Source organism: Odontesthes bonariensis, chromosome 21 (assembly GCF_027942865.1).
Source record: "Odontesthes bonariensis isolate fOdoBon6 chromosome 21, fOdoBon6.hap1, whole genome shotgun sequence".
NCBI classification, from domain to species: domain Eukaryota; kingdom Metazoa; phylum Chordata; class Actinopteri; order Atheriniformes; family Atherinopsidae; genus Odontesthes; species Odontesthes bonariensis.
In genome coordinates this window covers 27,007,005-27,029,734 of record NC_134526.1, presented here as the reverse complement: position 1 = coordinate 27,029,734, position 22,730 = coordinate 27,007,005, and the positions used below count along the sequence as shown (strand labels likewise).

Genomic DNA, 22,730 nt, shown 5'->3' with positions numbered 1-22,730 from the left:
GTGCAAAAGTGAGTACACCCCTATGTTAAACTCCCTGAGAATGGGCCGTGTTGGCCCGAAATGTCATGAAATGAAAAGGCATTAAAAGGGAGGTCATCGTTGTGCGTTTCATCCTTGCCTTACATTGAAATTTTACATTTTGAGTCTGCACCAGGCTAAAAGAGACGTGTGTGAGATTTGACTGAAATCCTATGGAGAGTATCATGATCTGCTTCAGTAGTCACAGTACATGTTGACAAGCATGTTTCTTTTGGTGAAATTCAGCTTCCTACTGTTGATGGCATCCATACAGCAGTACAACAGTTTTCTGCTTTCATGTGAGAGAACATTTTGAATCTCCAGGCTGGCCAAGCGTCCTTATCCCCTGCTGCGTTCATTTGATCCACTTTGGATCAAATGAGACAACTAAGAATTTTCCCATCACAGTCTCCAGGTGTTGGGTTCTGCCTGATAACCGTCTTCCCACATCTGAGGGAGGCGATTTGTAGTGTTTTGGCTTAGCACCAAGGGAGTTCCAGGGAGGACTGGTTGAATATTTTCCATTTACACCAGGCTCCTGCCGTGTCTGGGTGGTGCCGGTTAGCTTCCTGTTAGCCTGCACCCTTTCAGTGTTTTGGGATACTGGCAGAGTAGTTTCATTCCCATATTAGCCGCTTTCGGACTGTAGGAACCATTGGCAGTTCTAATAACCTTTTAATCCGCGGGGCCGTTTTCTCCCGTGTTCGGACATACAGGAACTCGGGGCTATCTCCCTTAGTTCCTATAACCATTTAGCTCCTTCTCTGAGGTCGGGTCTTTTCATGGTTCTATAGAACGCATCTGATGTAGGTGTGTGGTGGTCGTTAGCTATGCCCCATATCATGCTATCACGGCTGAAATGTTTCATCATACCACACAGACAGAACCCGGCGGGTGTTTAATAAGTTAAACTTACACTGGTCTCCTTTGTCTGCAGCGCTCTGCTCTCCTTTCTTCCTTCATGAATTGAAAAAGTATCGTCTCCTGACTCTCTCTGTGAGCTCTTCCAGCCTCGATATTAGACGCCTGATGTGATCGTCCATGATTAATTTCACCATCATGCAGACCATGAACACGGTGGCCTCCCCGCTCTCCATATTAGCTTCATTGTGGTGTTTTTTCTTCTCTCCTTACTTTTACCGGTTTTGTTTTGTTTTGTTTTGTTGTTGAATGTGGCGCTAAACGGCTAACGTAACACGTCACTGACGCAGACGGCTGCGCGCGGCGCATCAGTCCCGACCTGGTCCCGACTCATGTGCGAATGCAGACTGAAACAGTTCCGCTGGGGAAGGACAGTTATCGGAACGAAATTCGAGTAGGACAGTTCTGATAACTGCGTTCTTATAACTACTCTGTCCGAAAGCAGCTATTGTCCATTTATCTCCATGTTCACTTCAAGCCGATGAATTTTTGTTTCCAGTATTGCTATCTTCTGGAGTAGCTTGTGGTAATCGTCAGTGGAAAAGGGAGGCATCTTGCTGCTTGTTTTCAGCTTCAGTTGGCTGAGCTCCTCCAAAAGCAGGAAGCTGTAACGGAATTTCCACATGACAGTTTCCAGATGACTTTCTGATAAAAATTATTAAAAAAGTCTTGGTTCACTTAAAAGAAAAAGAATAAAATGATATCCAAGACTTGTGGAAAGAAGTAAAATGATTTAAAAGCAAATAAAGCAATAAGCAGCAGGAGGAAGCAGAGACACGTCTGCACTCTTCAGAAGCAGGAAGAAGTCACTGTTAAACATCAAAGTCGTACAAATGCTTGTTTTCAATGAAAAATATTTATGATGGATGAGAACCAATTACATTCTCCTGAAGGCAAGACTTTAACAGTCATATTTAAGATGTAGCTTGACAACAACCCAGCTCGTGACATTAGAGGTAGGTACGTGAACTCTCTCTGTAGACAACTTGGAGAAAATTCAGTTGGACTTTTCAGGGTAATTCAGTCAATATTAACACAGCCTAATTGCCTGTGAAGCTGGTCTCATTCACATTTTTCAGTTTTTTTTCTGCAGACAGCTAAGCGCTTCTTCGTCTGTACCAATGCAGCGTCAGAGAAAGTTCTGTCAATAATTCGATTCCACTCTTGTGAATGTTTGCAGGGACAGGGATGGTGGTCCAGTTTAATGGCACCGTCAGGCTGTAATCATTAATTGACTGAACTGTGCATGTAGGCTAACTGTGCTCAATGATTAAACTGTAGGCGCCTGGACAAACTGGTGAAAAAGGCTGGTTCTGTTGTAGGCAGAAGGCTGGACCCTCTCAGTGCAGTGGTGGAGAGACGGATGAGGAGGAAATTGGAGAATTGGAGTTTTGGAGAAAAGTAAACATCTTCTCCACAGCATCCCGGCACGACAGAGAAGCAGCTACAGTGAGAGGCTCATCTCTGCGCTGCAGGACTGAGAGGTCCTTTGTCCCCACAGCCATAAGGCTTTTTAACAGTAACTGCTAACATGTTTTTCTCAAATTTATGTATTTATTTATGTATTAAATAAATACATAAACTGGGCTGTAGGAGGAGTGGGCTGTAGAAGGAGTGTGATGCTGTAGTGTCGCGAGATTCTGTGAGACGATCGGCAGATTCAAACATGGCACGCCTCTAATCGAGCAAACAATATAGTAAGATTATAACTCCGCCAATAACTGTAGTTAGTTTGAATATATATATTTTTTTTCTTTTTTTTTTCGGGTAAAACAAAACACTGGAGTACAGTGAAGAAAGTCTGGAAAGCCTTACGGATTATATCGACGAGTGTTTTGACAGGATCGTCATGGGGAAAAAAAACCAAACCCCGTCTGCCAGCAAAAACGGCTTCAACCTCCAAAACAAGTTGCAACGAAGAGTCACCCGGTGCGACCTCTCTAGCTGGTAATGATTCGTCTGACATTTTAACATCAATCAACAAGAAGTTATCCAGTCTCGACGCCCATTTGTCTCTGTTAGAGATTCTCCACAGAGAGTTTCAGGCATTACGGGAGTCATTGGAGTTCAGCCACCAACAGGTGCAGACGCTGGCTGCCAGGGCTGGACTGGCATCTGAAAAGGGCCCGGGCACTTTTTGATCACTGAGGGCCCAGCGCGCATATATGTATATTTATATATACACACACTTCTGTCTAATTATCATTAATCCTCCATTTAATCCTTGTAAGGTGTTCATGTTTTTGTTACATAGAAGATATTCTGGCCCAGTGAACCTGGGACTAAAGGAGGGGAAAAAAGCTGCTGTGCACCCTCATGTTCCCTTCATCCTACTTGTGAAGTTCTGAGTATCTTTGTTTTTGAGGATAAGAGATAGAGAGAGGAGGATAACTAACTTTATTTTCCAGATGATGAGCCCTGGCCAGTGAATCTCATTGTGAAAAAAGTATTCATACCATTTTCCTTCAGCAAAACCTGAAAATGGGTCCCACAGACCCAAGCCAGGGATAAGCAAAGCAATATTTCACCAACACACACAACACTGTATAAAAAAGGAGCACCAGCACCACACACTTGAGACTGATCAAAAGAGCCTAAGATAGTGCTTATGTCTGTGTATTTTTTCTCGGACACGTCATTTTTTTCACTACAGCAAAACCAAAAAATTATACCAAATGGGTATTTTTGTGACTGATTTGATGAAGTCAGGATGACAACTTGGTCTCGGTTTCAAACTTTCAGGCAATGGGAAACGAAACGCTGAAGCGCCCAATAGCTACACTGCATTGGCTAGCGGGTGTGTTGAGATGAATTCTAACCTCAATCTCTCCCTGCTGGGTCACGTCTCCTATCTCCGTCTCCTCCTCCTCTGGTTCCCCGGCTGGAACAACCATCTCCTCCGCCTCCTCCTGTTCATTCTCCACCACCTGTGCGCTCGTTGATGATGTACCGGCGGCGGCCCCACTGCTGCCCCAACCTGAGGTCGAGCAGCCAGGTTCCGCATCTCCCACGGCCCACTAACCGAACCTGAGCTCGAGCTTGTGCTTTTAAAAAACATATCGGTGATTTTAGCGCATTACTGCGTCGTCTCTTGGTTTTTGTTTTCTCTTTTCTTTACGTTTGTCATGGTCACTCTTTTGTTTCTCCATTTCGCGTCCTCTTTATCCACCAGAGCTTTAGCCGAATATAATCAAGTGAAGTCAGCTAAACTTGGGGTTATAATGATGATGATGACTTGGGTCAAGTGGGCCTGTAGGGAGGGGCGGGCCTTTGACAACATTAGGCATTCTCATTGGACTAGCGCTCTGTGCGTCAGGAGAAACATCCAATGGGCCCCGACGTGTCATATTTTTTTTTACCTTCGCAGTCAATAAAAAATATAATATATATATGTATATTTTATTTACGGCCCTCGGAGGGCCCAGAGGGCCCAAATCGCGGGAGGGCCGTTCGGGATATGCCCGAACGGCCAGATAGCCAGTCCAGCCCTGCTGGCTGCAGAAAATGCAACCCTCAGAGGATCGGTGAAATCCCTCCCTGAGGGAATGATTATTGATCTCCAGCCCCGCAGTATGAGGGACAACCTGGTGTTTTCTGGAATCCCGGAGCAAGCAGGCGAGGGTCCTGAACGAACAATAAAAAGCTTCATCGAAACACAACTTAAACTTCCGGGAGATACAGTGAAGAACATCACCTTTCACCGAGTCCAACGCCTAGGAGGGAAGAGACCTGATGCCCGCAGACCAAGACCTATTGTGGCCAAGTTCGAACACTTCAAACAGAAAGTTCAGGTGAGGGGCCGCGACAGGGAGCTGAGAGGAACGGACTTCAGCGTCAACGACCAGTTTCCCAAAGAAATCCTAGAAAGACTCAGAGTCCTGTTCCCCATCCGAAGGAAGTTCATGGAGGGAGGCTTCCGAGCTGTCATTGCGGTGGATAAATTATTCATCAATGGGCAGCTGTACCGCGACCAGGACACCACTCCTTTGCTCTTCTAACTCCAGGTGATCTGAATTCGTTAACTTTTATAAAGAATATCACTGTAGATGGTACATAATGTAACCCTGAGATATATTTTACATAATTTACAGTCATCTGTCAAGTAGGCTACATAGCTCACTGCCAGTCTCACTAGCATAGAAGGTTATGCAGGTCACATTTGTTTATTTGGGTTTGTTTCTGGCTTTTTTCTATCATACCTCTACTCTTTTGCACTGTGTTTCTCTTCTGTCTCTCTTCCCTAACCTGCTGTGTTTCAACCTTAATACGTCATATTAATGTTAACATGCACGGCACAGATAGAGATTTGAGCAGCACACGTAATTAAACACGACGCTTAGACAGCACTGACAGCACACAAGCACTCAGAACAGAAGCACAATCAGTCGCATGCATGCATATATGTACATGCACGCACGGAATGCTTTTAGCAAGCCTCCAGCACTCACTGCGTTAGTCTGAGCATGTCCACGCTAAGGTTTATTTCATGGAATGTGCATGGAGCTGGGTCCAGGGAGAAGAGTTTAAAAATCTCCAATAGATTGAAGGATCTACAGGCAGACATTGTTTTATTACAGGAGATTAATATATCAAAGACTGCAGCTGATGTTCTCACCAGTGTTTCCTCATGTGTACCCAGCCTGTTACAACTCCAGATAAAGAGGTGTAGCCATTATGATTAAGTAGAAGAGTAAATTTCACGGTAAATAACACAGTTATAGAACCAGAAAGCAGATTTATTATAGTTAACTTATTGATCCAAAATATGAGTCTATGCATTGCTAATATATATGGCCCAAATGTTGATGACCCCTCTTTTTTTCACCCCTTTTTCACTTCACTCTCTGATCACTCAGATAATTTTGTTTTTGGGTCATTTCCTCAGACTATACTGTATATAACAGTTATTGCTCTGACTGTCCAGTGCTCAAAATTTGGCTTTTTCACAATAGAAGATAAAAAAAAAAAAAAATTGTAAATTTACTACAATTTTTGTGCCTGCATCTGTTGGCCCCTCACCAAAAATGGTAAAATTACTTCAGTTCCAAAGCCAAAAAAATGCAATAATTTTAACAAATGATCCCAACAGGGCTTGTTTTGCACAGCTAAAACACATTCAAAGTTGATTTTAAGGAGGTAGAAGGCTTGAAACTCAGCTCAAAACCTAATTCCGACTCAATGTTGTCCAAGAAGTTTCCACTTTTCGACTTTGCTGTCAGCTGCTGGTTAGGTTTAGGAATAAAAAAAACTCACATCATGGTAAATATATTAAAAAAAACAAACACATTGAATATTTATATTGGAATATTTCCCAATATAACGTTGCCACATACTGTTGTCAGGAAGTGCTGTTTCTATGCCATTGTCTTCCCTGGTGGTGGTGATTTTTACATCAAGTTTATCAATATACATTTTTGAAGTTGTGCAGTAGAAAATGATGATAGAAAAAGTACTTTTTTTTTTTTTTTAAATCTTTGCAACAAAAGTTTGACCTTTTTTTAAAAAAAAAAGAGCTGATGAGCATAAGGGGAGTGGAAGTTTTGCTGCTGTAAACATAAGCCTATAATTGCTGACAATTGCTGAGAACTATCAGGACAAATTGACGAAGAATTCCCAAATATCTGTCTCCACTTTGTCTCATAGCCTGCATAGACTGCATGGCTAATGTTGTTCATCTTCTGTTCATCATCTTCTTTGAAATGTTTGTCGTTGCAACTCGGGAGATAGTGTTTGGCCTACCGTCGGAAGGTTTCTAGTCTGAACCCAAATTTATACTTTATTTGCTTATAACCAGGCGGTGGAATTTGAATTGTGACATTTATAAAATTTTGCTTTAAATTTGCTCGGCATCTGGTTGGAAACACAGCTTGTGGATTTAATAACGAGGCTATGCAACATACATAGTGAAAGGAATTTTTTTATTTTTTTTGTTCTAAGAGACTCTGCTCTTAGAATGGTTTAATTTGATATAACTTTGGCTCAATTCTGGATGTATTTTCGTCACTGTGTGTAACTTGTTGAAGTAAAACTATACATGGAAAGAAGATATAATGTAGTAAAATCAAAAAGTGCGTCCACATGACCCACACAGAAAGTCCCATGAAAGAGCTTTCTGAACTTTTACATTTCAGTGTCAGAAAGATCATATGATATGATATCATCTTTCCAAACGGATCATATAAATGATCTGTTAATGAACGTTTGTTTTATAGAAAATCAGCATCTTGTGCACTTTACTAAACGTGCAAAAGTCTCCGATCTACAGAATGTACAAGTGCGTCACTATTTGTGCCGTGACCAGAGCCTGTAACTCTATCTATATATCGATCTACATGTTCTTTTTGCCATAGGTCTCTGCTGGTGTATGATCGCCAATTTCTTTTAGATCTTCGACATAATGTCAGTTCTTTGGGTGCGTTTGAACATGGTGGGCAGAAAAATTCCGACTCACCTTTACCGGGCCTTGGCCCTACCCTCTTGGCGGAAGCGTCTCCGTCGCCTCGGAAACGCGGCGGTCGGCTGGTGAAGCTTAAAGTCTGGCTGGCAGGATCTTCGACCATTTCCCGAACAGGACTTGGATTAATCCACCCTTTTGTTGTGCCCCGCCGTTTCCTGGATCCCATAGATCCCTGCCTTGTTCCTGTCACTGGATCATTCGAGGGATTCCAGCCGCCGCCGCGGCCCTCCTCGGCTTTCCCAGCGTGGAGTAAACCTTCAGTTCCTGAAGACGCTGCCATGGTCTTGCAGATCCGCCGAACCACAGCCCCCGAAGCCCGCCAGGATCGGCCTGGTGGACGCCAGATCACTGGCAAACAAAACGTTTATTCTGAGGGATTTCTTCAACTCTTGTGGCCTGGATTTTCTCTGCGTGACAGAGACTTGGATCGTTGCCGGTGAGTGCAGCCCTTCTACCGGCTGGCTGTTCTTATCTTAACTCCCCGCGGATGTCGGGCCGTGGAGGAGGAACGGCGACTGTTTTTAAAAATGGTTTTAAATGCAAGCAGCGCGCAGTCTCATCCTCCTCTTCCAGTTTTGAGGCAAATTTATTTGAGGTGGATCGTTCCGATCCGGTGCTGTGTGCCGTCATCTACCGGCCCCCCAAATACAATAAGGACTTTTTTAAATGACTTCTCTGGTCTGCTGGCTGAAATTATGCCCAAGTATGACCGTGTTCTCCTTTTGGGGGATTTTAACATCCGTGTGTTGTCCTGACAAGCCGTTGGTGAAGGACTTTTTAAGCCTCATTGACTCTTTTAATTTGGTGCAGTGTGTGGCTGGTCCCACACACGAACATGGACACACATTAGACCTTGTCCTCTCTCATGGTTTGTCTGTGTCCAACCTGGAAATCTGTGACAATGTGTTTTCTGATCATTTGCCTGTGCTGTTTGAAGCTGCCTTTTCTCGCGCTGCAGTTAAATCTGGCGCTCCTGCTCGGAGCCGTCGGATTTTTAACCCTGTCACTGCCGGTCTGTTCTCGTCTGCTTTTAATCAGCTGTGTGTCCCCTCTGGTTCAAAATCTGCAAATACGGAGGAGCTCAGTTCTCGGTTTCACTCCTCCTGTCGGACCATACTGGACTCTGTGGCGCCATTAAAAACTGTGCAGCCCAAAGCCAAACCTGAGCCCTGGCTTAATGCGAGAACTCGCACAGCGAGACAGGAGTGCCGAAAAGCTGAACGCAGGTGGAAGAAGGACAAGCTGCAGATTTCCCACCAAATCCTAAAGGACTGTTGGCGCTGCTACCAGAGCACTGTAAAAGAGGCCAGAAGAGAATACCTTTCTAACCTTATCGACTCTAATCGTCACAACCCCCGTGTGCTATTTAAAACAGTTGAATCTGTTCTTAACCCCCCCCCCAGCCTGGGTGCACAGAGGTATCCCCCGAAATGTGAAATAGCTTCCTGCACTTTTTCATGGACAAGGTTACTATTGCAAGGGCTCTCATCTCCACTCCTGCATCTGACCCCTCTGACCCTGCTCCTTGCTCGGCTGTGTTTGACTTGTTTGAGCCTGTGTCTCTGAAGGCCTATGTGGTTGGCCAGATTAAGCCATCAGGTTCTCCCTGTGACACTGTCCCGCCTCACTTTTTTAAAGAGGTCTTCCCTAGTATTGGGCAGTTGGTTCTGGACATTATTAACAGCAGTCTGTCTTCTGGTGTTGTCCCCCAAAGTTTTAAACATGCTGTGGTGCAACCCCTGCTTAAGAAACCCAGTCTTGATCCTGGTGTGCTTGACAATTTTAGACCCATCTCCAAGCTTCCTTTTATTTCAAAAATTTTGGAAAAAGTTGTTTATACTCAACTAAAATCATTCCTGGATGAGCATGATGTCCAGGAGGTCTTCCAGTCCGGCTTTAAAACACTGCATAGCACAGAGTCAGCTTTATTAAGAGTTTTTAATGACATCCTCCTGGCGAATGACTCTGGAGACTATGTGACTCTTATCCTCCTGGACTTAACTGCTTCGATACGGTGGACCACAACATTTTGGTGCTTCGGTTGCAGCACCTAGTGGGCATCTCTGGTATCGCCCTGGACTGGTTCAAGTCCTATCTGGCAGACAGAACCATGTGTTTAAGCCTTGGTGCTTCTGAGTCCCGCTCTGCTCCGCTGTCATATGCGGTTCCGCAGGGTTCAATTTTAGGGCCCCTGCTTTTTTCCCTGTACTTGCTGCCCCTGGGTTCCATCCTGAGAAAGCATGGTATCTCTTTCCATCGCTATGCTGATGACAGCCAAATATATGTGCCCTTAAGGAAGAAGGATGCTTTTTCTATGAAACCACTTCTGTCATGTCTTGAGGACATTAAAGCCTGGATGTCCTTAAACTTTTTAAAATGTAATGAGAAGAAGACAGAAGTGATGGTGTTTGGTCCCAGTGGCTCCTGTGAATCTCCTCCTGTTGACTTGGGCCCCTTGGTGCAATACAGGAAGCCAACAGTCACAAACTTGGGTTTTAAGATGGACAGTGATTTTAAATTGGACTGGCAAATTTGTGCAGTAGTGAAGTCCAGCTTTTTTTATCTCAGGCAGCTGGCAAAGGTGAAGCCCTTCCTCGCACGCATGCACTTTGAAACAGTAATCCACGCCTTCATCACATCTCGGCTGGATTACTGCAATGCACTTTATCAGCCAGTCAGCCAGTCCTCCCTCACACGTCTCCAGTTGGTCCAAAATGCTGCCGCTCGCCTCCTGACTGGAACACGTAAGAGGGAGCACATCACTCCCATTTTAGCCTCCCTCCACTGGCTGCCTGTGCATTCAAGAGTCCATTTTAAGATTATTTTGTTTGTTTTTAAATCTTTAAATGGACTCGCCCCGCCTTACCTCTCTGAGCTGCTCCATCCGTATGCTCCTGCCCGGTGCCTCAGGTCAGCTGATCAGCTGCTCCTGGAGGTACCGAGGGCTAAACGGAAGCTCAGAGGAGACAGAGCCTTTTCTGCTGCTGGTCCTAAACTGTGGAACGACCCCACCCATTTTATATCAGACAAGCCCCTTCACTGCCCATTTTTAAAACCTGTCTTAAAACCCATTTTTATTTTCTGGCTTTTAACCCAGCATGAGACTCTGTTTCTAGTGTTGTTGTATTGTTTTTATTATTTTAATATTGTTGTTGTTTATTGTTGTTTTTACATTGTTCTTGTGTTTTAAGCCTTGTTTTATTTTGTGTTGTACAGCACTTTGTTTCAGCCACGGCTGTGTTAAAAGGCTATATAATAAAGTTGATGATGATAGGTCTGAATGTCTGAAATGCTGTATTTCAGGATTTGGGGTGGAACCTTTTGTGTTGAATTGTTTAATTATTATTACATGTTTCTCAAGCTGTGGAGAGAAAAGAGTTAAATACAGTTCATACCACGACCTTCTCCTTTATCTGAATTCATACTTACATCCCTCTCCAGTTTCATAATCTCTAGCGGGATCTTTTTTATTTTCAGTTTCTTGTGTTCCATATCTAGTTTGGTACTCTCTTTATTGGACAAACACATTTCTTCAAAGGCTACTTACCACTCTTAAATATGTTCCTGCACTTTACTTTCACCTGCTGCCAGGTACGCTTTTGGCTGTTAAGATTGCTCCCGTTGAGATGTAACAGTGAAAAATTAATATGCGGGTCACACACTCACGATAATATAGTCACAAAGTATGATGATGCGTGTTGATTATTGGGTTATTAATAAACTGAGCAGGACCAGTATATTTGTGCAGTACATCTCATACAGAGACAATTCAACATGCTTTATGTAACATGTAACAAATTATAACACCAAGAGGAGAGCATAAATACATGAGGACAGTGAAATAAACGTGTAACAATTGCCAATGGTATGAAAGTTACGCATTTAGTCTGTCGGCAGTTGTTTGCCATGCCGTTTCCCTCGCTTTATTGATCGCAGCTGTATTACCATCTCTGGTGATGACACTTTTAAAATCCTCATACAGCCCCATAAGCATTATTTGTTCAGCTGCCGAAAAAATAAAAACTCTTGTCTTGCTCTCCTTTTCTGCCATTTCCGTTTTTCCACTATCCACTCGTCAGGGCTTCTTACGTTCCTTGTGCACTCGCACTTAGCCAGGCTATGTAAGCCTCGCTTGGATTAGCCTCGCTGAGATGCAGCTAAACTGGCTTCGTGGAACGACTTGAGGCTTAATTGGGACATGGTGCTAGTTTAAGCGAAGCTTTCCTGATACAGCCTGGCTTTCTTTAGCTACTTTTGTGGAACACCCCTCAGGGAAAGTGCTTTTTCTTTGTGTTTTCAATATTTTATCCACTCCTCAGTGTAGGTTGTTCAATAAAACCCTTCTGTGACTGTGACATCGGTCCAGGATCAGCAAACTGTTCCACAGGGCACTGGCAGTCTCTGACTGGTTTAAGCAAAAAAATAATAGCAATGGTTGACTTTATTGTCTCAGCCCGTGTAAACTTCTGCGGGAAAGATGGGACCAACTTGCTGTTTAGAGGTGGGGGAAATTTCCGATTTTTAGATTAATATCGATTCGGCCGTGGAAGAATCGAGAACGATTCACAAACATCCAAATTCCGATTATTCAAATAAGCCAAGTAAAGCGGAACTAATACAGCAAGTGCGGTCTTCGAGATACTACAGGGAACGGACCGAGAGCACACATCCACCGCACACGTCCCCAGAAAACAAAAACAAGCATGGCTGAGCTAACCAACCCACCTCGTCGTGAGATCCGACCTGCTCCTAAACATTTAAAAGCAGATGTGTGGAAGAATTTTGGATTTTACAACGTGGATGGAGGAAAAGAATTAGACAAAAGCTACGTTGTGTGCTAGATTTGTCGCGCTAAAATAAAATACTTTGGCAACACAACAAACATGAGAAGTCACACAGCACGATTCCACCCGACGGAGGAGGTGGGAAAGCCGGCTGCTGATGCTACTAGCAGCCAGAGAACAATTGAGGACGCTCTGAGTAAGCTGCCACCCACATCGGAAAAGGCCAAGCGAATTACGAAAGGCATCGCGGGACTCATAGCCATGGGTTTGCAACCTTACTCGGTTGTAGAAAATTGGGGATTTCGGCGAATGATGGAAGCAACGGAGCCGAGGTACGTCATCCCATCCCAACGCTATTTCACCGACACGGCCATCCCGGCACTCTATAAGCAGACTAAAGCAGAAATCACGCCGTTACATGTGATGCGTGGACATCTATAGCCACCGAATCATTCGTTACTATTACTGCGCATTTCATAACTAATGAGTGGGAGCTGAAAGCACACGTGCTTCAAACAAGAGCAATGCACGAAAGCCACACGGGTGCTAATATGGCTGAGCTGCTAAGCAGTGCTGTAAATGAATGGAACATCGCGAAGAAAGACGTTGTTGTCGTTACAGACAACGCAGCTAATATGGTTGTCGCTGCCCAGCTGGAAAACTTCAGCCATCTGAAATGCTACGCCCACACGCTGAACCTTGCAGCTCAACGTGCCCTGAAGGTGCCTAGTGTGGCCAGACTGCTAGGGAGAGTGAGACGCATCGGCACTTTTTTCCACCGCAGCACCGTCGGCGCACAACAGCTTCAAGAGAACCAGAGGCTGCTTAACATCCCCAAGCACAAACTGAAGGTGGACTGCTGTACTAGATGGAACAGTGCCTTTGAGATGGTGAGCAGGTTTTTGGAGCAACAGCCTGCCATCACCGCCACACTCCTCTCCCCTCAGGTGAGAAGATCAGAGAAAGACTTATGCACACTCAGTGAGGCTGATGTCACAAATGCTGAGGATGTCATGGCAGCCCTCAAGCCCCTGAAGGATGCAACAACCGTCATGTAAGCAGAGAGGAGCCCCACCATTTCTCTAATTTCTCCTCTGCAAGCTAAACTCCTCAATGAGACAAAAGACAGTCCTGGGGTGTCTCCACTGGTCAGGGAGATAAAGAAAGCCATACACGAGGACCTCAGCAAGAGATACAGCAGCGAGCAGGAGAAGCAAACTCTTCAGACAGCTGCTGCTCTTGACCCTCGCTTTAAAAGCCTGCCCTTCCTGTCGAAGGAGGACCGAGAGGAGACCTATGACAGAGTGACTGTTAAGGCTGCTGCACAACTACAGGTAATTCTGCAATTTTTATTGTATATTAATATATAATACTCCCTGTAAAGTGTTACTCTGTGCATAATATAACATTTATTTATTTTGTACATAATTTGTAATCCAATATATTAAATTCAATCATTTGTATCAAATGTCAAGTTAAGATGAAGTTGTGATAAACATTTGAGCCTTTTTGTTTACCCATTTTTCTCATGATGTGTTTATCTACAGCAAAATGAGCAAGAGGATGAGGAACAAACACCTGCTGCAGGGGAAGAGGACCCACCAAGCATAGAGATGGAAGAGGAGGCTTTTTCATCTTCCCTGTTGGAGGATCTGCTGGGGAAGCACTTCACTCAAGCCGAAAGGCAGCCACAGCCCCAATCTGCCTACACCAGGTCTCAAGAAGAAGTTAAGAAGTACTGTACTAGTACTCCAGCTCTCCATCTCTCTGAGGACCCTCTTGACTGGTGGGCAAGGAATGGGGTACATTTTCCTCTTATTTCCAGGCTTGCCAAGAGGTACCTATGTATTCCAGGGACCAGTGTTGCTGCAGAACGGGTTTTTTCGACTGCAGGAGACATCGTCACCGCACAGCGCAGCGCACTCTCATCTGAGCATGTGGATCAACTCCTGTTCTTATACAAGAACATGGAATGTTCTCAATAGCTAAGCACACTTGACCTATCCTGCATAATGTTGAGGTTTGGATGCAAAAAGACTTGAGTTTTTTTTTATTTGTACCTCAGGGAAACTCGTTCATGTTTATACGTTCATGTTTACACAACTTAAAAAGGAGAAAAGCACTTTTTTGAGCCATTCTTTCATTTAAACCTGAGCACAAAATGCTACCATTTGTTTTATTGAAGATTGAATGTATTGTTAAGCTGCTGATACAAAATGAGAGACTTGAGTATTTTATTTACTGTTTTGAGATCTTGGTAATGCAGTAGTAGTTCATTTAAGCATGAGAGCAATTTTGTTTTATTTGTAACTAATTTTGTAACACTAAAAGCAGCAAAAAGCACCTTGAGCTGTACACTAAGGTTCAAATGTTCATGAATTTCTATTGGATATTTCCATAAAGGTTAATAAAATATAATGGAAATGAATTCAACTCATTGTTTCTTACTACAAATGCACTGTTTTTTGAACTGCAATTGATGAATGCTCATTCAGTGAGACAAAAAGAAATGTGGAAAAAGTGCATCAATATACATAAATTAAAAATGCATCAATAATCGTTTTTTAATCGAATCGTAGCCTCTGAATCGTAATCGAATCGTGAGGTGCCCCAAGATTCCCACCCCTATTGCTGTTATTGCAAGTCAGCATATTGACAATATACAACACATATTGCTGTTCAGTATGCTCTGCTTTCTGTCTCACAACAGAGTACGCTTGCATGGTCACTGTGGCAACATGACATTGTGTGGATACAAGAGCCTCCTCTTCCTATTTGTAAGTGTCACCTTAGCAACTCTGAGACGGGAGATCTCAGTTGGGACTTACGGGGCAGCAACGTATTTAGGATTCCTGTTTTGCACATCACAGCTCATGGTTATAAATGCAGCTGGAATGTTTTCACATTTGAATTGTCTATTTGATCATCATGTATCAGCAGTCTGATACTGTTTTCTACGCAAGAGCTACGGAGTATACATTTGATTAATATGAATGTGATTAACCTGGCAGACAACATGGCTTAAATTACATAGCTTAACAAACCCTGCCTCTAAGTTAATGTTTCCTGTAACATTTAGTTAATGTGGGCCTGAGCAGATACAAAATTATGCAAGTTATTGTTGTTTCATTGTGATTTAACACGAAATGTTAACACTGTTTGTGTGCTAGGTGGTTTTGACCACAATTGACCTGTCAAAGGAGGGATGTCGCGACTATTTCCAAATGGAACATTGGGTAACTGCTCATTTTTATCATCATTCTTCTTTGTATTGTGTCTTAGCTTTTTGGCTAATTACCATTTGATCAGGGTACAGCAATTTAGAATGTATCATATCACAAAATATCATATAAATCTAAGCCTCTAATTTGGCCATTGACAGATAAATTGTTTACATTAAATTCTTTTAAAACAAGGGGGGGCAGAAATAATTAAATGCATTCTCTTTTTTGTGTCTTTGAACTCAAATGTCTTGGGAAATTTCCTGTTGGACTGAAAAAGTGGACAAAATCCGATACAGTTTTTTTCTTTAGTGTTTTTGGAAAAGACAACTACTAGTAATAGTAGCTAGTAATAGAATGCAATTAATTGCAAAACATGTAAACTGTTGAAAGTGAGACATTTTCCAGTTCCATGAAGAATATGAGCTCATCTTAAATTTGATGGCAGCAAATCACCTCAAATTAGTTGGGACAGGGGCAACAAAAGGCTGGAAAAGTAAGTGGTACTAAAACAAAGTGTTGGAACATGTTGGAGCTAAGTAGGTTCATTGGCAACAGGTCAGTAACATGATTAGGTATAAAAAGAGCACCTTAGAGATGTAGAGTCTCTCAGGAGACAGATCGGCAGAGGTTTAGCAATCAGCAAAAAAGACAGAACTGCTGTAAAATCACCACCAAAAAGCTCCAGAACTGTGTTTTTATGCCATTCACACTCATTTTTGTGTTGTTTTTCTTTTCTTGCTTTACAGACTAAGATGTTTAAGAAGGTGAGTACACATGCTGTGCTATGTTGCTTATGTGTCTGGTTCTTTTGAACCAGAATATGTTGCTCAACGTAAAAATGTGAAACCTAAGAATATTCCATCATCTACGGCTCATGTATATGAAATCATTATGGGATCATGGGCATCCGTTTATGATTTTTCTTTTGGTATTTTGTGGGATTTGTTGATAATATAGAATAATGATATAAGATTGAAAGAATGTCAATTGATTAGATTTTTTTCTTCTAGAATTTAAGGAAAAGGAGGCTGTGCTATCATAACTGTGTAATAGCAACCCCATACTGTACTGAAATATTCAGGTGTCGATTTGGTTATAATTTTTTCTTCATTTTGATTTTCATTTGCTTTATTTTCCTCTTATCTTCAAAGGCCAAAACTCCAAATATTACTCTTTACAGTACAAAGGATTTCAAGGTAACAGTAAAAACAGTGGTCAGAAATAAAGTTCTTTTCAAAATACCGATTGGACTTAATTATAGTTGACAGTGTGTGTATGTCCTTCTCTCTCTGCAGAACATCTCAGAGTGCACTTTATCAAATTTTTGCCAAGGAAAAGAATGCAAGGACACTAATATGTTATGTTGCATTCTGAGTGATTGCCTTCCTGTTCAAGTCAGTGAATATTACCATATTTTTGCTTATGTTTTCTTCAAGTTTGCATCATATTTGCTTTTGTGTTTTTATGTTTTCTTTTGGTTTTGTTTTCATTGAGCTAAAAAAGGATTGCATCTGATGAAGTTGTTGTTTGTTCACAGGGTGATTTCAGTGAGTGTGAAAAGGAATCTTTGGGCAATGTGTCCTTATTTAACTTCAGATGCTTGATGGCCAAACACAAGAAATTAGAAGCTGACGGTATTCCGCATACAGATACTACTCTAACAATCCATGATGTTTATTTATTATTGTGGCTGAGGTCCACTGTACACACAAATTTGGAGAATTGCCGCCATCTGCTACTACTGTTAAATCCTTTTGATTGTTTCACTTTTATCGGAGACTTTTATTTTTCATTCGAACTGCCATAAAATCATTATCAAAGAGCTGCAAAACTGTGTTTTTCTTTAATTCACACACATCTTTGTGTTTTTTTCTTTTCTTGCATTACAGGATGCGAAGGCTTTGGTAAGTACACATGCTGCACTGTGTTGGTCATATGTGTGTATGTGCTAGCTGCTGTTGTGCCTATAAGTCTGGAATTCTCTTTTTTTTTTTTTTTTGGTAAATAATTATCCTTGTTGATATTATTATTATTGCTATAATTATTATTATTATTAAGTAACATTTCCAATGTATTGCTTTCATAATTCACTTTCATCCTTGCCGTATTTTTCTTTTTTTTAGAAACTGTATGCAAGCACTATGCGAATATACTCCTTTCTGGCTCTAGTAAGTTTAAATCTTTTTTCTTTTTTCAAACAAATGCTTTTGAGGTTCATATCAATGTTGTGCATTTGAATCATTAGAAATCTTTCTTGCTGCTGTGTAATCCCAGTTTTATTGCAAACCTCTTCACTCGGGAACCATGGTTCTGTAACTTTTTATAGTGTCCTCTGCAGCTTGGGAAATCTTTTAGATTTTTTTTCAGGCATGCCCACATAGATATGTTTTGCACTCTCACCTGCACATTTAGTCTGGAAGTGTTGTAGCTGCACAGCTTTTCCATTTAAATTCAATTGAATTCTATTCAGTTTTATTTATATAGCGCCAAATTACAACAAATGTCATCCCGAGGCACTTCAATAACACAGTCCAATTCAAGCCAATTGGAATTCAATTAATTGTAATCATAATCCAATCAAATCCAATTAATTAAATTGAAAAATGGTTATCTAAAGTTATCTATCTATAACAATAGCATATCTTTAACCCATTTAGGCCGGGAAAGCATTGCCGGATTTCTACCTTTAAAGCCGGGGGGCGCTGTTGCGTTATTCTACCATTAAGGCCGGGAAAGCGTATACGTCTTTTTTCCTGTATGTAGAAAACATGGCTGTTATTCAAATTCAAATTCAATTCAAAAATACTTTATTTATCCCAGAGGGAAATTAAATGTTGATGTAGCTCAATTAAATCAAGGAGTTATTATAGATGCTGAAGGCTGTGGGCAGGAATGATTTCCTGTAGCGGTCCGTTTTGCATCCAAACTGAAGAAGCCTTTTACTGAAGAGACTCTGTTTTCTGATAACAGTCTCATGGAGAGGATGTTCAGGGTTGTCCATAATTCTCTTGATTTTATGCAAAATCCTTCTTTGCATTATTGTCTCCAGAGGTTCCACAGTCGTCCCCAGAACAGAACCAGCCTTCCTTATCAGGTTGTTGAGTCTTTTTAGGTCCCTGGTTCTGATGCTGCTGCCCCAACAGATGACGCAAGAGGAAATGACACTCTCAACAACAGACTTGTAGAATATCTGCAACATCTTGTTGCAAACCTTGAAGGACCTTAGCTTCCTCAAGAAGTACAGTCTGCTCTGTCCTTTCTTGTAGATGGCTTCACTGTTGTGTCTCCAGTCCAGTCTGTTGTCCACATGAACACCAAGGTATTTATATTCCTCAACCACCTCCACTTCTTCTCCCATGATGGAAACAGGGTTTGATCTGACCCTGTTTCTCCTGAAATCTACAATCATCTCCTTTGTTTTGTTAACATTCAAGATGAGATGATTGTTCCCACACCATGCCACAAAGCGGTCCACCAGCTCTCTGTACTCAGCTTCTTGTCCATCTCTGATACACCCGACAACTGCAGAGTCATCTGAATATTATATAGATGACAGGAGTCTGACTTGTACTGGAAGTCTGAAGTGTACAGAGTGAAAAGGAATGGTGAGAGTACAGTCCCCTGTGGTGCTCCTGTGCTGCTGATCACCTGGTTAGACACACAATTCTTTAGTCTGACAAACTGTGGTCTGTTTGTCAGGTAGTCATTAATCCAGGTGATTGTTGAGGCCTCCACCTGAGTCTTCTGGAGTTTCAGACGAAGCAGATCAGGCTGGATTGTGTTAAATGCACTGGAGAAATCAAAGAACATGATCCTCACAGTGCTGCCTGCTTTGTCCAGATGACAGTGGGTTTGTTGAAGCAGGTGTATGATAGCGTCTTCAACTCCAACTCCATGGCGATAAGCAAACTGCAGGGGGTCCTGATATGTGCTGGTTTGCTTACACAGGTGGGTCAACAGGAGTCTCTCCAGGACCTTCATGATGTGGGATGTCAGGGCAACAGGTCTGTAGTCATTGATGTCTGAAGGGTGAGTTTTCTTTGGTACCGGAACCAGACAGGATGTCTTCCACAACAGTGGTACCTTCTCTTGGGTCAAGCCAAGGTTGAAAAGGTGTTGCAGAATCCCACAGAGCTGCTCTGCACAGGCCTTCAGGACTCGGGGGCTGACACCATCTGGACCTGCAGCCTTGTTCCGGTTCAGTCTCTCCAACTGCCTCTTCACCTGACTTCTAGAAACAGAAAAGTAGGAGGGGGAGGGAAAGGGGACAGCAGCATCTCCTGATTGGGTTGAAGACAAACTAGTGGAAGCAGAAGAATCCATGACTGAGGTGGAGGTGGAGATGTTACAGGAAAGCTGTGGGTCAGAGGAGGGTGGGATGTCTCTTTGGCTGGGAACAGGAGGGGAGGATGGTGAGCTTGTTCCTGAACTGAACCTGTTGAAGAATGTGTTCAGCTCATTTGCTCTGTCCAGACTTCCATCCATCCGATCCTCCCTCTGCTTGAGGCCTGTGATCTTCTTCATTCCTGACCACACATCTCTGATATTGTTCCTCTGCAGTTTACTCTCAAGCTTCTTTCTATACACCTCCTTGCTCTCTCTGATCTTGACTTTGAGCTGCTTCTGTATACTCCTCAGTAACTCCCTGTCTCGCTCCCTAAAGGCTCTTTTTTTTCTTGTTCAATAGTTCCTTTAGCTCACTGGTGATCCAGGGTTTGTTATTAGGGAAGCATCTCACTGTTCTGATGGGGATGGTGTTGTCCACACAGAAGTTTATATAGTCAGTCACACACTCAGTCATGGCATTAATGTCCTCTCCATGTGGCTTACAAAGAGAAATCCAATCGGTTGCATCAAAACAACCCTGTAAGGCTTCTTCAGCTTCATGTGACCACTTTCTAACAGTCCTTTTTGTGACAGGTAGTCTCTGGACAAGGGGTTTATATGCTGAACAGAGAAAAACAAGGTTGTGATCTGATTTACCCAGGGGAGGTCTTGATTTGGAAATGTATGAATCCTTGACATTTGTGTAAAACAAATCCAATGTCTTGTTTTCTCTGGTAGAGCAGCTGACAAACTGTTGAAAAGTTGGCAGTGTAGCAGAGAGTGAGGCATGATTAAAATCACCAGATATTGCCACAAAAGAATTGGGGTGTTGAGTCTGTATCTGAGCAACAACGGAACTGATGACATCACATGCAGTGTCGGCAACAGCTGAGGGTGGAATGTAAACAGCCACCAAAACAACACTGGTGAACTCTCTTGGCAAATAATATGGACGAAAACTTACTGCCAATAGTTCAATGTCAGGACTGCAGAGACGACTCTTCACAGTAACATGTCCTGGGTGACACCATCTGTTGTTGACAAGCACTGCCAATCCACCCCCTTTCCTTTTCCTGCTACTCTTTAAATCTCGATCTGCTCGTACAGTCAGGAAGCCCGGCAGAGAGACGCTGGAATCTCCTGATATGATCCTGCAGCCATGTCTCAGTAAAACACATAATGCTACATTCCCGATATTCTTGCTGAGTCCTTGTCAAGGCTAGAAGTTCATCCAACTTGTTAGCCAACGATCTTACATTGCCCATGATGACGGATGGCAGAGATGGTTTGAATTTCTTCTTTCTTTCTCTCCTCTTTGCTCCTGCTCTGCATCCACGACGCCTCCTTTTCAATTCCAGTGGGATTTCTGGCTTCAGTTGTCGAATTATTTCTGCTTTTCCAATGTTAATCAGCTGCGCCCTGTTGTAAACCACCTTGTTGCTATGGTTATGCATCATAACAAAAGAGTAAAATATACAAAAGTATTGGGAAAAATCAATCCAGCTGCACAGCATCCAAGGCAGGAAGGAACAGTTGTCCAAAAAAATGCAATTTCTTCCAAGAAAAAACAGGAATGAAATTTAGAAAAAAGAATAAATCTCAATGTGAGGTACAGAGCTACTCCAACGTGCTGCCACCCTCAGCAGCGCATTCTAGAACATTATGCTGGTTAACCTCATCCCAGCACTTCTGTCACCTGAAAATCTGGTGGAAAAAGAAATTGGAGGAGTAAAACTCACCTGCAGAGACCTGCTGCACTACTTCAAAGTGAGTTTACGTACACTGAGTTTGTAAGAATCACACCTTTCTGCTACATCAGGGGTCGGCAAGCCGCAGCTTCAGAGCCGCATGCGGCTCTTTCATCCTTATGCTGCAGCTCCGCGTGGCTTGGGAAAATAAATTTAAAAAGTATCCAATTGAAGTGTATTTTATTTGTGTTTTAACTTTTTTTTATTGTAGTTCTAAATTGGAAGATTATTGTGATCTTGAAATAAATTATATATCTATATGTATATATGTATTTTTTTTTTTTTGGTCACTCAAAATATGAGTCACACTCGCCGAAAGCCGGTATATGCCCGCTAAAACGCTGTGCATTTATCGAGACTTTCAACCCCAGGTAGGCCAAGTATGGAGAAATGTAAGAAAATAAAAGTATCTGAAGAAAATTGGTGCAAAACAACCCTTATACAGGAAAAAAGACGTGTATGCTTTCCCGGCCTTAATGGTAGAATAACGCAACAGCGCCCCCGGCTTTAAAGGTAGAAATGCGGCAATGCTTTCCCGGCCTAAATGGGTTAATAAAAATTAATACTGCAGTAATATAATTTCCCTTGTGGGTATTTTAAGTATTATTGAATATAATTGAATTTTAAGTTTTGTATCAAAGGGCCATTTTTGCTACAGCTGATATGTTGGTACTACTACTACTACTTTATTTATAAAGCACTTTAAAATAATAGAAGCTGCGACAAAGTACTGTACAGACAAAAATCAATAAACATACAAAATATGGAAAAGACAACAGAAACAAAGAACACGATAACAAAAGTAAGAGCAAGTCTTAACGTGTTAAAAGCCAAAGAATAAAAATGTGTCTTAAGATGAGTTTTTAAAGTGGACAAAAAAGGGGCACTTCTAATATGTTACGGAAAATCGTTACATAAAGCTCTGTCTCCTCTAAGCTTTAGTTTAGACCTCGGTACCTCCAGGATCAGCTGATCAGCTGACCTGATGCAACGAGCTGGGGAATATGGGTGAAGCAGCTCAGAGAGTTAAGATGGGGCAAGACCATGTAAACTTTTAAAAACAAATAAAATAATCTTAAAATGAACCCTAAAATGCATAGGCAGCCAGTGGAGAGAAGCCAGGATAGGGGTGATGTGCTCCCCCTTCCCGACTCCAGTTAAAAGCCAAGCAGCAGCGTTCTGGACCAACTGGAGACGCTGAGGGAAGACTGGCTAACTCCAAAGTAAAGAGCGATACAGTAATCGAGCCGAG

General features: G+C 42.4%; 1 protein-coding gene across 9 annotated transcripts in view; it reads left to right on the top strand.

Annotated features, from left to right (window-relative positions):
• LOC142370750 (uncharacterized) overlaps positions 1-22,730 on the top strand; it is a 58,023-nt gene that overhangs the window by 17,608 nt on the left and 17,685 nt on the right. For 5 of the 9 annotated variants that reach the window (XM_075453198.1, XM_075453196.1, XM_075453194.1 and 2 more), the window contains 8 exons: positions 14,891-14,957; positions 15,351-15,416; positions 16,151-16,168; positions 16,556-16,600; positions 16,700-16,798; positions 16,942-17,038; positions 17,294-17,308; positions 17,528-17,572. In XM_075453198.1, coding sequence (XP_075309313.1) covers positions 14,919-14,957; positions 15,351-15,416; positions 16,151-16,168; positions 16,556-16,600; positions 16,700-16,798; positions 16,942-17,038; positions 17,294-17,308; positions 17,528-17,572 — 424 coding nt within the window. In that variant the 5' untranslated portion in view covers positions 14,891-14,918. Of the gene's footprint in view, positions 1-4,446; positions 4,944-14,890; positions 14,958-15,350; positions 15,417-16,150; positions 16,169-16,555; positions 16,601-16,699; positions 16,799-16,941; positions 17,039-17,293; positions 17,309-17,527; positions 17,573-22,730 lie in introns of those variants that run through there. The other 4 variants (XM_075453201.1, XM_075453200.1, XM_075453192.1 and 1 more) reach the window with 3 other exon arrangements.